Here is a 15,774-nt window from a genome sequence, read left to right as displayed (position 1 = left end):
AGTGCCCACTTTTTTTTCAGTTAAGCAGCTTAAAAAAACCTTTGGATTCTTTACCCAGTTGGTTGTATATCCCACCACACAGCAGCTTTTAGGCATTTTTGTCTTGTTTGCAAGCAGACATAGGGGACAAGGAGGCACCATCATGCATATACAGAGTCAGTGGAGGGCATTGAATTGTTTTCCCCTCCGGTCTGTCTCTGTGTGGGTTTGTTATCTTTGGACAGAGCCAGGCTAGCTGTTTCCCCCTGTTTACAGTCTGTGTGCTAAGCTAGCTTAGCTTAGCAAACAAGAGAAAGGTCTCAAAACTTTCATCTAACTCCCGGCAAGAGACTGAATAAGTGTATTTCTCAAAATGTATTAATTAAGAGAGGTGACAGAGCTTTTAGAAACCACACACCAAACATCCAAAAGCAGTGTGTAACAAGATGCAGATTCAGGAGCAGATGTCAGTAACACCTCCCAAATTTCCTACATAAACGTAACCTGTTTTCCATCCGGTCTTGCGTATATCTTTACAACCCATATTTTACAGATGACTTATCTCCTTTCAATATTTAAACAGCTGTCAATAAGTAATCTCTGTGAAACGTTCTGGTATTGTGTGGTCAGATACAGAACAGTCTCCATTCACAGACGGGACTACAAAATAGATAGAGCAGCATATGGCATGAGACAATGGGAGTGAGTCAATACTGTAAACACAAATGGACAATCGTAGCTAAGCAGTTTATGGTGCTACCTCTGGCACAATGGGGTGAAATCTAGACTCAAGGTTTACTATAGGACACAGGGTTCTGGTGAAACCTATAAAAAGGAGAATGGGACATCATATCTGGATGTGTGATAGTATCAGCATGAGGAAACAGAGCAAAAATGAACAACCTGCAACACCTTCAGAGTAAAGTATAAAGCACAGGTGTCGAGTTCACTGTGTGATTTTTAGGTAAAAATCTCTAACAGTTGCTCATGTCAGCATACTCTACCTAAACACTTACACGCATTTGACCCAACACCTGACATTCCTCCGTGCATGCCTTCAACTCAAAGCAAACAAACGTAATGACCCGCTGATACAGAGCTGTACTTCTGTGATCCAGCAGGCAGCGTCCAGCTACAACAACATTGCCCTCTGAAGGTCACCAGAACGTACTGGTAAATGCTGCCTTTGTGCTTCGACAGGGAGGGGTGGCGCTGGGCTCAGGGGCTGTTTGTACAGCCCCAACAACGGGCTGTGGGGGGGTGGTGGTGGAAGGGGGAGGCTGAGAAAGGCCGGGAGGGGGGTTCAAAGGGGCTGTTGTACACCTGCAGGTTTCACCTTTGGGGTTAACAAGGTGTGAAAGCCTGCTCGGAGGGGAGGGTACATAGTTGTCACAACTTGGTATAGACTGTGCGGTGAATCATAAATCTGTCATGAGAGAGAGACAATGTTGTAAAAATGCTTGTAGGCTTTCTCTCCATGGAAATAAGGTGTGAGTGCAGAGGTGTAAAAAGTACAAAAATGGATTTTCTCTGGCTAAAGTGTGAATAAAAAACTAAAAGAAGTACCTGGCTGCACAAAGTTGTTTTAGCATCTACTGGGCTGAACTGGACTGCTATTCAAGTTCATCACCAGAGCGGCTTATTCTCAGTTTATCTTATCTCCTATCTTTATCTGTTGCAGATTGTTCTCTTTCGAGGATTTTAAGTACCAAGATAATCTAATCTTGCCTTGACAATTTAAAACATACATCGCTGTGTTCACATGGGTTTTTACGCAGGTTGGTATGGGCTTGATAAAACATCCCTGTGGAAAACTACATCCATGATTCACTCATAAGACTTATGATTCATTATTACAAACTCTTATTCTCTCCTACACTTCCTAGCCAACACTGGAATTCATCAGAGTGTATACTGACTCAAATACTGTAGTTCATAACAGATAAAGCGAACTTTGACCTTTTTATCCAACACATTGGGTGAGCTTTATGTCTGACTGTAATGAAGATAAACATCAGGAGGTACAACCATTCATAACCCAGCTGTGTTGTCAACCAAAGGTCACAGTGAAAGCTGAAAAGAAATTATTAAGAAGACATTTCTTTTGGTGTTGCAATAACTTAGTTGGATTTAAAAACTGGTGCAGTTAATTTGTATGCCCTGTTTTAAATGCCTGTTTCACAACACTGCAGATAGGTCACAGAGCAACGCCTTCAGCATTCTCAACAGGTGATGCCATTTATGAGCTGGGAGTGCCCTGTGCCAACCCCTGCCTATTTGGTGTTAGATAAGGAAGCTGTACAATACGAAATTACGTTAGCAGAGCAAACATTGGCAGCTGACCTGTTGGCACGTATCCCTGGGCTTGCCTTTATTTCACCACTTTATCTAACCGGCAATCCTTCCTCCATTGCATTTCCTCCTCTATCCAAGTCCAAGCAATGTCTGAGTTGGCGCGCTAAACTCGACAGTGGTCGTTGGTCATTGTCTTGTGGAAAGGCTTCATCACTGAGATGTATCACTAGGCTTTACAGTACAGTGTGTGTGTGTGTGTGTGTGTGTGTGCGTGTGATAAAATGCAGCCACCTCCTATGTGACTCAGGATCGAACGGTATCTCAATTACAGACATTCCAGTGCAGGTGGGGAGAGACACTGTTTGGAGGTTGCCATAGATGAGCTTCTCCCTTCCTGTTATCATAATGATGTCATTGTGATGAATGCTAAATCCATGGTGGAGGAAACACATGTGGAGATGACTGCGGTTAAACTCCATCTGGACTCTGGAGTGTTCATCATGAAATCACAGGTTGCTCCAAAAGAATTCAGCTATTAGTCACTTCTGTAATTCTATTGTGGTGTAAAGGAATATCCTGTCATCAGATGGGAATATCACTATCATCATGAAAACTCCATCTTTTATGATTCTCATCTTGTTAAACCAAACCTACCACAGATTACAACTCAGAACTTACAACACCTTTACTGTATAAACAACCAACCACCAACATCAACCACCACACAGATCATGATATGACTGAAAGCTCCCAATCGGCCTGAGGTGAGGCTGTTTTGTAAATAGCCATTTTCAAGTTCAAGAATTATCTCAAACTTAACTTTGAAGCCAGCATTGACAAAAAATGTAATGTATTTATAAACAGCGCAAGCTTTATCTGCTGAAGAAGATCATGTGATATGACTGAAAGCTCAGGAGTGGCTAATTAATGGACCTTGAGGTGAGATTGTTTTGTCAACAACTGCATAAACTCAAACACGCAAACTAAAGGCACGGCTGCATTCCTTAACTCCTCAAGTTGACTTGTGGGAGATTCACATCAGTATTTCATTATTATCGATCAATCTACCAGTGACTTTTATAATTAAACAAACTTTGACCTAGTCAGTGTTTCACTTAGTAATGGTTCTATTCTGACCTGGGTCCAAATTCTGATAAATTAATGAGAATAAATAATGAAGTTTATGGAGTGCTGGTTTTTCTGACCGTTGTGGCTGTAGACCGTGGGTGCAGCTGATCCACTTAATACCGCAATGGCTTTACTTAAGTGAGCCAGTCAAGTTGACGATATGATGCGTAGACATATCACCAAAGACTACAACAGCGTAAGAGAGATGTGAGAGGGATGACAGCGTAAAAGTATGAGTCAATTCTGCCTTGTTTTTTCCGACTTGAACTGTAGGGCTTAAATTCACTGAGCCAGGACTAATTTTATTGTTTTAATTTTTTGTTTTTAAGTGTTTTGTCTTATGTTTAAGTATCCTACTTTGAAAACTGACAATAACTATTGTTGAAACGATATGGAAATGCATGGTACTGATTTAATTTGATAGATGTATATGGGTAGGCTATAGGATGCAATGTAGACATGAGGTTCGGACCTTTTCTGGGAGGACATTTTAGTAACTGGACCTCTTTTAATATAAAACCCCTGACCTTGTCTCAAAAATGTTGAACAATGCTGAAATAATACTGTTTATAACTAAAATAACTGAGCATTTTATCACTACTTTTCTTTTGAAAATGACCTAAGAAGGATTGATTATGAAAGTAGTTGCTGACTAATTTTCTGTCAATCAATTAATCAACATTATTTCAGCTCTACCACATACACTTAATTTACGCACACACACTAAGTACAGAAAAGTGCATGTGATTTGTGCACTTTGTTTGACACCCTGCAATCATTATCACCAATCAAACATGCCACCTTGAATACAGATCATCTTTTTCTCACACTAATGATGATCTAAAGCAACCTTTTTTTGGTTTATTATGGTTTGTTGAATTGAGCATCCACTGCCATTCAGCATATCTACTGTGTTTGCTGCAGATCAATAGCTGTGACAGCTTCCTTAACATAGAGCAATGGCCTGCCATCACACACAGCACAAAACATCATTTATTACTAGACCACATAAAAATAACTGCAGCCCAGAGCATCAACAATAAATCTCTATTTACTTAATACAACAAATGAAGGCAAACCTCAAATAAGCTTATAAATGGCATGTGTGCTTTACATGTTCTTGTATAGGTTCAAATCTATAACAGCAGACTGACGACTTCAGATGCTGAGTGAGCCGTAGGGGTAAAAAAGAATCAGGGGATATTTTTGTGAAAGGACTGAGGTGTGACAGGGTTTTAGATGCTCCAGCGTTATGGTTTATAGTGCGGTAAGTGAGTCTCTAGTCTCTTTAGAGGTCCCTTGGAGAAAACTCCCAGTGTACTGGGGAACCTTTAGTTTAATGTTGGATGTAGAATGAGGGTGTTTGAGGTCTGGGATCATTAGAGAGCTGTGGAGTGTGACGAGAGGAGTCATAACTGACTGAACAATGAGTGGACTCTTTGAAAACAACCTCCACCCTCCTCTATTTTATTTGTTTTCAACAGTCTATGCCTGGTTTGGGAAAACAATCTGTGTCTGTGTGACTGACCCTGATGTTTTAGTGGCCCAGATACTTTTATGCCATATGGTTCAGCTAATGGTCCTCTGCATCACGAACAGTAGAGCTGATACCACCCATCCGTTTTTAAAGTAATTTGAGGAAACATTTTGGGGAAAACATACTTACTCACTTTCCTGATGAGACGATCAATACCACTTTTATGTCAGTATGCTAAGGGTGGGTTTGTAAATCCAATCCGACGCTCTTCACTTAAATGAGAGCCTGTTGTTTGAAGAAACAGAGCATTCTAGTTCTACATGAATGAATGAACCATTAAGTTAATCACACATTCACTCCGCTTGGTGTTCTGCTGCTCCGTCTCCCCAGACAGAGTACCCAGAGTACGCTCTACTGCTCCAAGAGTGTGGTGTTCTGAATAACCAAATGGTACATTCCAACAGCCCTCCAAATTTATGAACGGTCCAGTTTGTGCCAGAGTGCGCTCCAGCACTTGGAGTGAGTATCCAAACATACCCAAAGTATGTGGCTGAAGCCAGGAGACTGGTAGCTTAGCATAAAGACTGGAAACAGGAACACACAATAAGCCTGCCTCTGTTCAAGAGTAAAGATAATCCTGATTCCTAAATACGATAAGACAAAAAAGATATGTTAATAATTTAGAGGTGCTGATTAGCTGGACTTTTTTTTAGGGGGGGGGAGTAGCCCTCAAATAAAACTTTGGGGAATGGGTATTAGCATGGAAATTTGATTTTTATCATTTTTATCATTGGTCAGGATGTTCTCATGCACTGTTTTTACGTATACCCACAAAAAGTGATGCACCACAATTCGTAACCCATGTAATGAACCAGTAATTCATGTTTAACCCATGTAATCGAGAAGGCTACAATCACGTGACCAAGGCACTGGTGGGAGTAAAGAGGAAAACAGTATGAAGACTGAAAGTCTGTGCAAGAAGGCAGGTTGAGGTGGTGGATGGGTCAAACAACACAGGACTTTCCCCCAGGAGACTAGTGTTCGGACCGTAAGTGATTACCAAGTAATTTTAAGGTACTCTGCCACCATGTTTCTTTTCCTAAATCTAGCCTACATAACTTTATTTGCCTAAACACTACCTACGTAACTTTACGTTAAGTGGATATCATGCAAACCATAAGGACCACGAGGACAGGTTGCACTGATTTTAAGAAAAGCTGAGCTGTTCTTCTCCAAGTGAACTACCTACTGTTGCAAAGAAAATGAAAAAGTTCTTAGACTAACTTTGCACCAGACAAGTTATTCTTTGGATAAATGAGTCTGCTCCGGGTTTTCTCAGACACAAAATATAATGCAAGGGAAAACTGACTTTTCACTGACTTTTGGGAACAATTTATAGTTGGTGCTTTTGGTGATGTTGTGTCTGTAATAAAAGATAAATTGCCCATCATGTACTAATGATAAAGACTTAGTGTATGCTGTGTCTAGAAAGCAAAACAGTCCAGTGAAATAGCTCTAAGCCAGATGTTTGAAATGTCACAAACTCTTATTAACCATAACATCAACCTTCCGTTATGAAGAAATAACTCCCAAAAGCCAAAATCTGTTACAGAAGCTATCTGCAGGAAACACTCAGCGGTCTCTCCGTTTTGAATCCTCATTCTCTGGGGAAAAAAAAAATTGCTCCGGCTGACATTACCATTCTTCTCATGCTGACAGTGTACTTCAATATTTCAAAAAACAATTTCGACTGAGGCGTGACAAACAGCGCAGAGAAAAGGTGGAAGGGGTGGGGATGGTGCTATTCTTTCTCCTGTAACATTTTCAGTCCCTCAATACCTGCTGCTTTTCAGAGTGGAATGGCAACTCCCTGTGGAGTCCAGTCGTGGCCTAATGCACAGGAAGTTTCTAATTGTACACCCACTGAAAACTATGACTTTTAAATATACAGAAGTATAGCACACCGGCTGCACTGCCAGGGTACTGTATCATAGATGAATGACAACAAAAACAAATCTACATGCTGATGAATGTTACAATCGTGTAATTTTACATGTGAAACTAGTAGCTTTAAAACAAGAAAAAAGTTTGGCTGAGCAGTGCCTACTGTGGCCTCAAAAACTAATGGAATATTAAATTTTTAAAACAAACACGAGGAAGCAGGGGAGACCAGGGGAAACAGGGCAATCGCAGTGTTGCCAACTCCTTAGTAAGAAAAGTAGCTATTGGCTGTCCTAAAAGTTGCTAGAAGTCGCTAAATGACATCATCGCCTAATTTGCATAATTGTCCATATACATGTAATTGTAATGGACGCTGTAGGAGAGAGGAAAAACGTCGTGGGAGAGACAAAAACTGTGTAAAAAAACACCCTGGATATGTTTAGAACTACAAATGAACCTTCTTTCAGTGATCTATATTAGACAAAGACAATTTTACATTTACATCCCGCCCTCAGCCAGCGGCGGTTCCGCGCATGCGTGATTCACTTGCAGTCTGGACGTGGAGGGGTTAATGTCTCCTGCTCTGACTGCAGCTGGGAGGGAGGACTGGGCCGTCTGTCAGTGCTTTGGGGCGAGAGAGCAGCCCAAGGCAGCACCCGCTGCTCGTTGAGAAGAACAAGAATGATACGTGCTCTCACAACAGAGTCTCCAGAAGTCTTCAATAACATCAGAAAAAGTCGCTGGATTTGTCGCTAGTCGCTTTTTTGAAAAAGAGTCGCTAGAGGGGTCTGAAAAGTCGCTAAATATAGCGACAAAGTCGCTAAGTTGGCAACACTGGGCAATCGTAACATCTCAAATTGCGCAAATCAGAAATGAGACAGAACCTCATTATTAAAACTAATTATGCAAACTGGTGTTTCATACTTGTTAAAGTTTTTCTGCCAAGACTCATTTTTAAGGTATAAAAGTAATTGTTTTACAGCATTTTCCTCATACTGTTTTAACCTTAAATGTCTACGAACATCTGTCTAGTTTTGATGACCATTCTGTTGTCTAACATTTGAATAGTGTCAGATATCAGCATTGTTGTTTCTGGCAAACAGAGTAGCTTCTGTCGTGGGTGATATGGTTGGCGTCAGTTGTAACACTGTGTTACAACTGACACAGACACCATCAAAATGGCTTGGCAATGACATTAAAACAAGAAACAGAAGAGGTTTTTGTGTTCATTTTAAATGTCTATGTACACTCTATTACCTGTACATTTTGTGGTAGGCCTATAGTCCAGTGGTTAAAACTTTTGCCTCTCATACTGGGGGACCCAGGTTTAATTCCCATCAAGAGCCAATTTCTCATGCTTTCAGAATCTTCGAAGTCTATGAATCAGAAGTTGTCTTAACTTGTTGTCTTAATACTGCCATATTGGCTGAAGATCAACACATTTTCCAACAATTATTTTTGCATTTTAATAGTAACCTATTGACACCAAGATTCATCTTGGTTAGCCATTTCATTTTTAGACATTTTATGCACAGGGCATTTAATGAGGCAGAACCATGAAACGAGGCATGCCTCTGAACACACAATTTACAAATAACACTGCAGTGATCCCTCTCTGCCTGCTAACCGAGAAACTAATGTCTCATACCTGATATGATTAATTATACTGTTTTAATAAAACTGGAATTAACATTTGACTTTCAGAGTTTTTATGTGACCATAATATTGCTTGTAAAAACAATTAATGACTGTCAACAAGTACAACACAGATACAAGCTCCCTACATCAAAAATGTATCCAGAAAGTTCAAGAGGTTTTTGAGTACAAAAAAACAAATTTTTTTACAGTTGCACCTGGTGTCCCCCCCTACACTCCTTAACTTTTGTGAAAAAAATAAGATGCCAGTAACGCAGCAATATCTTTCTTAAGATTGCTAACATTAGCCACCATTAGCTACTGGTTACACAGCATATACGTTAGCTAACATTAGCCACCATTAGCATGGTAACACAGCGATATATGTTACCTAACATTATGGTGCGTTCCAGGCAGGCTTTTGAACTCGTAAGTCACGACTTCAAGTCACGAGTTACGACTTTGTAGTGTTCCAGGAAAGTTACGGCAAACTGCCAGTTACTTCCTGTTTAACGTTGAACATGGCGAACCGTTTAGCTTCCCCATTATTTCTATCGCCAAAGGTGTCTGCTCCTTGCTCATTTGAGTGAAACGGAAGAGGAGAAATGGCGCATAAGGTCACAGATGCTATTATACTTTTTATTTTACGTTATCTGTGTGTTTGGAAACATATTTTGTATTGATTATTCTTGCACTGGAAACCAGCTATTAGAGCGGCTGCCAATAATGCGTTAACATTAGGGTTAATCACCTGCATCAACACCACATCCATAGGGCTGCCATTGTTGTTTAGAGGAGTAAGGTAATTGGTTAAGAGGGCTGTGTGACGTCAGAAAGCGTAACTGGGAGTATATCGATCTGGTACGAGTTCACGGTTGGGAAGTTACGGGTTTGACTGCCGTTCCAGTGCACTTTCACGGGTTACAGGTTGTGAAAACACGAGTTATGGGTTGCCTGGAACGCACCCTAAGTCACCATTAGCTACAGCAGCTAATATTAGTCACCACTGGTTACACAGCAATATATTGCTAATAATAACCACCATTAGCTATCAGTTACACTGCAATATGCACATTGCAATATTGCACTGCAATATTATGTTAGCTAACATTAGCCATCATTAGTGGTTACACAGCATATACGTTAGCTAACATTAGCCACCATTAGCTCAAAGTTACACAGCAATACACGTTAGCAAACATTAGCCACCATTAGCATCTAGTCACACAGCAATACACGTTAGCTAACAATAGCCAACATTAGCTGCTGCTCTTTTAAGTTGTAAGGGGAGGGTTGTTATTTTGTCTTTCAAAAGTTATATGGTGGGACATTTTTGAGTTTTAAAATTCTCAAATATTTGGGGTAACTGATTGTAACGTTAGTAGTTGGGGAAAGCACATTTAATAATCACAGATGGAGGAGCTGGGATAAGACGATTATTTGAAGTAGGACATGGGAGAAAATCTCATTTAAGGGTTATCAACAGGGTGGCTTTTATCAGAAATTCTACAAGTAACTAACTGATAACGTGATGATTTTCCCTTCAGGCTATGCTGTTGTTTTTTAATGTCAAGAAAAAGGAAATCAAACCGCACAGCAAGTTATAGGTTTTCACCCATCTGTCTGTGGCCAGCTGTGACACTTGACTAAAAGTCTTTCCTTATTATAGTGAACTTTCACCTCCATTACAGCACCAATTTCAAAGAGAAAATGTGGACAAACTGTAGTCTCGGAATAGGAGCAGCATGGTATGAAGTAAAAGCCTCGGGTAACTTTCTGCAAATACCTGCCAACCACAGTGACGCAAGTGCTTTTTACACCATACCATTCACAAAGGGAGGGGAAAAAAACCTTTTGCTTCAGAGAAAAAATCTTACAGGTGTCTGCAGTTGAGGGCTAGTCATAACAACTCAGTAATTTAGTCTGCCATTCTTGACAGTGGTGCAATTTAAATGAAATTATGTTCAATTCTTTGACTTTTATGCCTAAATGAAGTATCTGCGGTATAACAATTCACTTGAGGCAACAATAAGCAGCTGTAAATTCTGTAGAAGTATTTACAAGGAAGGGAGGGAGAAAGCTGTCCTGTCTTAAAGTCTGTGCGTTATGACATGTCTATCATTCTATAAATCTGTCTTATGCCTTTGGTTTTATTCCCTTGTACCAATAAAAAGAATTGAGTGTGATCATTTTTCCATAAGGTTTAAACCTCCACAGACAAACAGTAAAGAGTGGCAGCGGGGTGGTGAGGCAGATGGAGAAAACAGGGGGATGAGGAGGATCAGTGGTGGGAAGACAGCCTCCTCTGTCTGTCTATTTGTTCAGCATGTTTGCTACTCTGCTTGCTGCAATGTGTGAGAGAATTCACACTGTCTCGCTGTCGTCCATTCCAGGCAGTCAAGGAATGACGGTCGAGCTGGGGGTTCAAGACATGTGCCTTTTTACTGGAAGCCATTTTAATGTTGGGATGGATCTTAAGATTAGGGCCAGATAATCACTTCAATCTGTAATCATCAGTTTTGTCTGTTTGTCCTCCATTTTGATTTTTTTCGCACTAAAATAAGCTGGAGAAGCACATAAACATCAACAGTACAGCTGCAAAATTTCCACATTCAAAAGTAAAGACGGCAAAGCATACGGCATTTATGAAGTTGTTTCACCTGATTGTTTGTGGCATGCAGTGAAAGTCACCGTCTCACCATGTATGAACATTTAATGAAGCGTTGATGTACTTGCATTGTTAAGTGACAGGTGCGGCCCGACAAACTCGACCAACATTGCGTGATAGCAGAGTATGGAGGTTGTTTCACTAACTTGCAGCTAGAGGGGTATTATACATTTGGCCTATATTGTTGGTATCATAATGGCTAGTTAGAGAGCTTTTTTTAACATCACAGAGTCTAACCTGTGTATCTACACATGAAAGCCTGCTCTGTTTACACGTTATTATTGTACGTTTTAGAAAAATGTACAAGAAATTAATAGAATCTAAATAGAAAATAGGCAGAAAATTGTTCTGACTGACGGAGTAAAAGTAATATCTGGGTGTCTGAATGTTTTGGCAACACTGCCCATTTAGCATTGCGAAACATATTCTCCATGGTTTCATTTTCAGACACTGACACTGCGCTGATGTTCAGCTATGCTGCCTTGGAATTGTACTAACTTCCTTATTCCCTTATTTACATTTTCACCAAACGTGACAGACAGGACTAATCTTGTCTCTTTCACACAGTGACAGCTCTGTGAACATCATCTCACCTAGTCTGACATTTCATCAAATATTGTTTATTACTCGAAGCAATGCAAATGCCACATCTAAAAAAAAAAAGACTTAGTCACGTGATGTTCACCATGGTCATGGTCACAATTTTCCTTTTGAAAGACCTCAGGCTAAATGACAGAGCATTATCTTTCCATTTTCGCTGCCCTGCTCTGATTCTGTGCCCGTCACATCAACCTGAGCGTACATGAGGCCAATTTGTTAACACCTGCATTAGGGAGTGACGCAGCAGAATAAGAAAACAACTAACTTGATGAACCGTAATAGCACAGAATGAGGACCCCTGGACAAAGTAGGACAGCTCCGAATTTCAGCACTAATAGGATAATTGGAGATGAGTCACAGGATGGATGAAAAACAACCAGTAAAAGCTTGATTGCAGCCTCAGAAAAGGGACAGAGGAAGCACTTCAATCAGAGAGAGAGGTAGAGAGCAGACGGTAATGAATTTCTGCTGCTACTGTGCAACAAGGGTTCAATAAAAAAAAAAAAAATTCCAGATGTTTGAATGATTTACTTGCATTTGAAATGGTTGTTGCATGCAGGCAAAATATGCCACCATGATAAATTTGTATAGGAAAAGTGTCTAGCTGCCATTATTTGATGAGATGTTTGGGTGAAATAAGGGTAGTGATGTGAGTGAAAAAGTCACTTTCATCATTTCATGGTGAATAAATTAGACATTTTGGGAAATACACTTATTTACTTTCTTGCCAAGAGTTAGATAAGAAGATTGAAACCACTCTTGTGTCTATTTGATGCACATAAGGCTACAGTACGTTAGCTAAGCTTAGCATAAAGACTAACCCTCACTAATTAAGACATTATATTGCATTTGTTTACTTTGTATGACTTTAATTTGTATGACACAGGGCTATTTCTTGGCCAGGAGCAGTGACTTCCGGGAGTCTTCACAGTAAGGTTGCCAGGTTACCTTCAAGATGTCACTGCTCCTGGCCAAGAAATAGACTCAATCACAGTGTTTGTTTTACAGTAATTTCCAGGTAGAAACCCCCTGCGTCATGTAGATTAAATGCTGCCTCAATTAATTAAAAAAGGCCCACCTATAAAGATTAATATCTGTTGAAGTATATGCTATATTTAGAATATTTTCTTGGCTTTACGTTACGTTACGTTTACGTAACAATTTCCAACGGGTAACTAAAGCCATTATATTAAAGCCACCAGACTCCACTGGCAAAAACGGTAATTTTACTTCGCAGAACACAGGAGTTGCTGGTCTACCACTGCCTCGATCACTTAGTGTACAATGTAAAGCAATGAAAATATTCAAAATATAGTGTACACTTAGACTGATATTGGCTTTTAAGGTGGCCAAAACATATTATGGCCCCTGTCCACAGCAGTACATTGTTTAGCTTCCATGCCAGTAGCTTTGGTTAGCAAAGGTACTAGCAAAGCAGCAACGTACATAAAAAGCACAGCAGAAATACCAGATAGGTTGGACTGATGTGTTTAACTATACATGTTTAAATGTTAAATTTGCAACTGAAAATGACAACAGAAATAAACAAGTTTGCAGATTTCACATTGTCAAGTTGTCAACGTGGAAGTGACTGTTGTTGTTAGCATGACATCACAGTGATTTGGTCTATACTCGGAAATATAACATCCTGCAAAACCACAAATTGTTTTTTTCCACTTAGGTTTTTGTAGCGCATAAACAAATGAGACATAACATGTTAATAAGTGAGCTTTAGAGGGGATGGTGGGCGGATTTTGTTACCTTCAACGAGATCCAAGCTAGCTGTTTCCCCATGTTTCCAGTCTTTGTACTAAGCTAAGCTAGCCTGCTGCTAGCTCTATCTTTATATTTGCCGTCCAGACATGAGAGTGAAGTCGATTATGTCCAGTCCTCAGCAAGAAAGTGAATAAGCATACTTTCAAAAATGTCAAACTTTTCCTCTAAGCACATTTCAACAGAAATGAAGGTGATGAATCATTATCGTCTTCAAGCTCTCACCACAGGGACATTCAAATATGAATATCAGTCAGATTCCCTTGGGAGTTCACTCACTGTGGGTGGTTTTAACCTGGACAGGCATGAAACTCACCAAGCTCTCTGGAAACTGGAGACACAATAGCATTCTCTCCGACCTTTGAGACTGCATCAAAATAGGCCTTCCCAGCAAGAGTCATCACTGCATGGGAAGACAGACAAACATCATCGAGTTATTGACAAGGAGACTTGCTGGATGATTTTGTGCACTGGTGAAACTTTATTAAAAACAAACTTTTTGATTAGACTTATAGATCATTAGGGATCATGCTACATGTTTACCTGTGACTGCTTTCTCATAGCTTTTCCCGAGGTTGACCAGGTTCCTCAGGCCTGGGTTGAACTGCTCCATCACATTCTGGAACAAAGAGCAGGAGATAAACAATCACAACTGCTCCATTCCTGATCTAATCATATAGTTTAACCAGTCACGTTCTCATTCGCACACTCACAAACATCTCTAATTTTCTTTTTTTTAAAAAAAAGGACCTGTCGTGAATAACAAACTCATGAGGCTATTTTTGTGGGAGTGGGCGGAGAGGAGAAATACATGAAAACAAGTGCAAGTGTTTATGCCATAGCTCTATAAATACCACCATGTGAGAACAATAAAACTTTCAATCTTTAACTTGACCCCTCACGTGTGCTTTACAACTCCCTCAAAAGAGCGAAGTCCCACACAAAGTTGCAGCTATTTGCGGCATGGACCTCATCACTCTCCCAGCCCCCCCCTGCACTCTCCCTCTCTGTCTCTCTCTATTGAAACGCCTCAACAATCAAGTGCTGTTCACCTCCCTGTCTCTATTCCCCTGGCACGCCCTCAATAGAACAATGAAGGGGCAGGTATGACTTTACATGAAGAACAGAGCAGAGGAGGAGAGAGAAAAGGCAAACAGGTTTCCTTGTTTTCTTTCTCTCTCTGTCTGTCTCTCTCCCAGCTGAAACTGTGGCACACTGCAAACCACTGGTGTGACTCTGAACACACACTGATACACACAACACACACACTTTGTATTGCTAATCACAAACTAGTATTTAAACCTAATTCTACAATCAAACCCAGCCCCATATTGTTTTAAAAACCCACTAACTATACTCTTAACTTGTTTCTTTAGGATTTTAATGACATGTGGTCCTCACAGGGACAGAAACACAGCCCCACACACCCTTACACACTCTCAGCTGTTTATCACAACTGAGTGGCAGCAGTGTGGACTTGATTAGGTTAATCTAGGGTACTCAAGATAAAACCTATATTTATTGATCAAATCATGTCATGGCAAGCCACAGCAGGTTGGATTGATGGGAAAAACTTTCTTTAGTTTCATCACATGTCAGACAGACTAGGGGGCTTTGACTGCTCTGTGGTTTGCTGTGTTTTATGCATCTTTTGATAATAAAATATTGACTTTTTGTTGTTGTTATTGGACTTTATAAACTGTTATCAAAGTACAAACATACTTTATAGCCCTTTTGAACAACTACAGAAAGTTTCAGGTGCTCAATCAGATGATTTTTTACAGTGTGAAAGCAAAAAGATATATAATAAAAGCACAAGCACACTATAATTAAAAAATATATATAGTATTGCTATCTCTGTGACTTATGGTCATGCAACAAACCTGACTCTTAACCCATCTTCTAAAAGCTGACCCCCCCCTCCCAGCCTTTATCACAACCCAGACATCATATCCATCACTTATCGATTACTGTGTGTCCCTATATGCAATCAAACTTCACTCACCTTGTATGTACTTTCTGTGAGCTTGCTCACATCATCCGGAGCCCGAGACATGATGACAGGTTGTTTCTCAAACCCAGAAGTCGGAATTAAAACAAATACAAATACAAATAAAAAACAACAACGAAAGAAAATAAAAACGGTGTGTTGGGTAATCCAGGTGCTCACTCACTCCGAATAATAAATCCCACAGCCGGCCCTGCTCCTTGTCTGTACCCTCACTCCGTACATGCGGGCAGAGAGACGCTCAGCAGCCGGTGGCGCGCACTGACTGAC

At 40.3% G+C, this 15,774-nt stretch overlaps 1 protein-coding gene across 2 annotated transcripts in view; it reads right to left on the bottom strand.

Moving 5' to 3' along the window:
• baiap2l1a (BAR/IMD domain containing adaptor protein 2 like 1a) overlaps positions 1-15,774 on the bottom strand; it is a 37,947-nt gene extending 22,173 nt beyond the window's left edge. For both annotated transcript variants that reach the window (XM_033612206.2, XM_033612207.2), the window contains exons 1-3: positions 15,502-15,774; positions 14,040-14,115; positions 13,813-13,899 (exon numbers count right to left, since the gene is read on the bottom strand). In XM_033612206.2, coding sequence (XP_033468097.1) covers positions 13,813-13,899; positions 14,040-14,115; positions 15,502-15,552 — 214 coding nt within the window. In that variant the 5' untranslated portion in view covers positions 15,553-15,774. The remainder of the gene's footprint in view (positions 1-13,812; positions 13,900-14,039; positions 14,116-15,501) is intronic.

This window comes from Epinephelus lanceolatus, chromosome 21 (genome assembly GCF_041903045.1).
Source record: "Epinephelus lanceolatus isolate andai-2023 chromosome 21, ASM4190304v1, whole genome shotgun sequence".
Taxonomy (NCBI): domain Eukaryota; kingdom Metazoa; phylum Chordata; class Actinopteri; order Perciformes; family Serranidae; genus Epinephelus; species Epinephelus lanceolatus.
The sequence above is the reverse complement of the archived record's forward strand: the minus strand, read 5'-3'. Positions and strand labels throughout refer to the sequence as shown.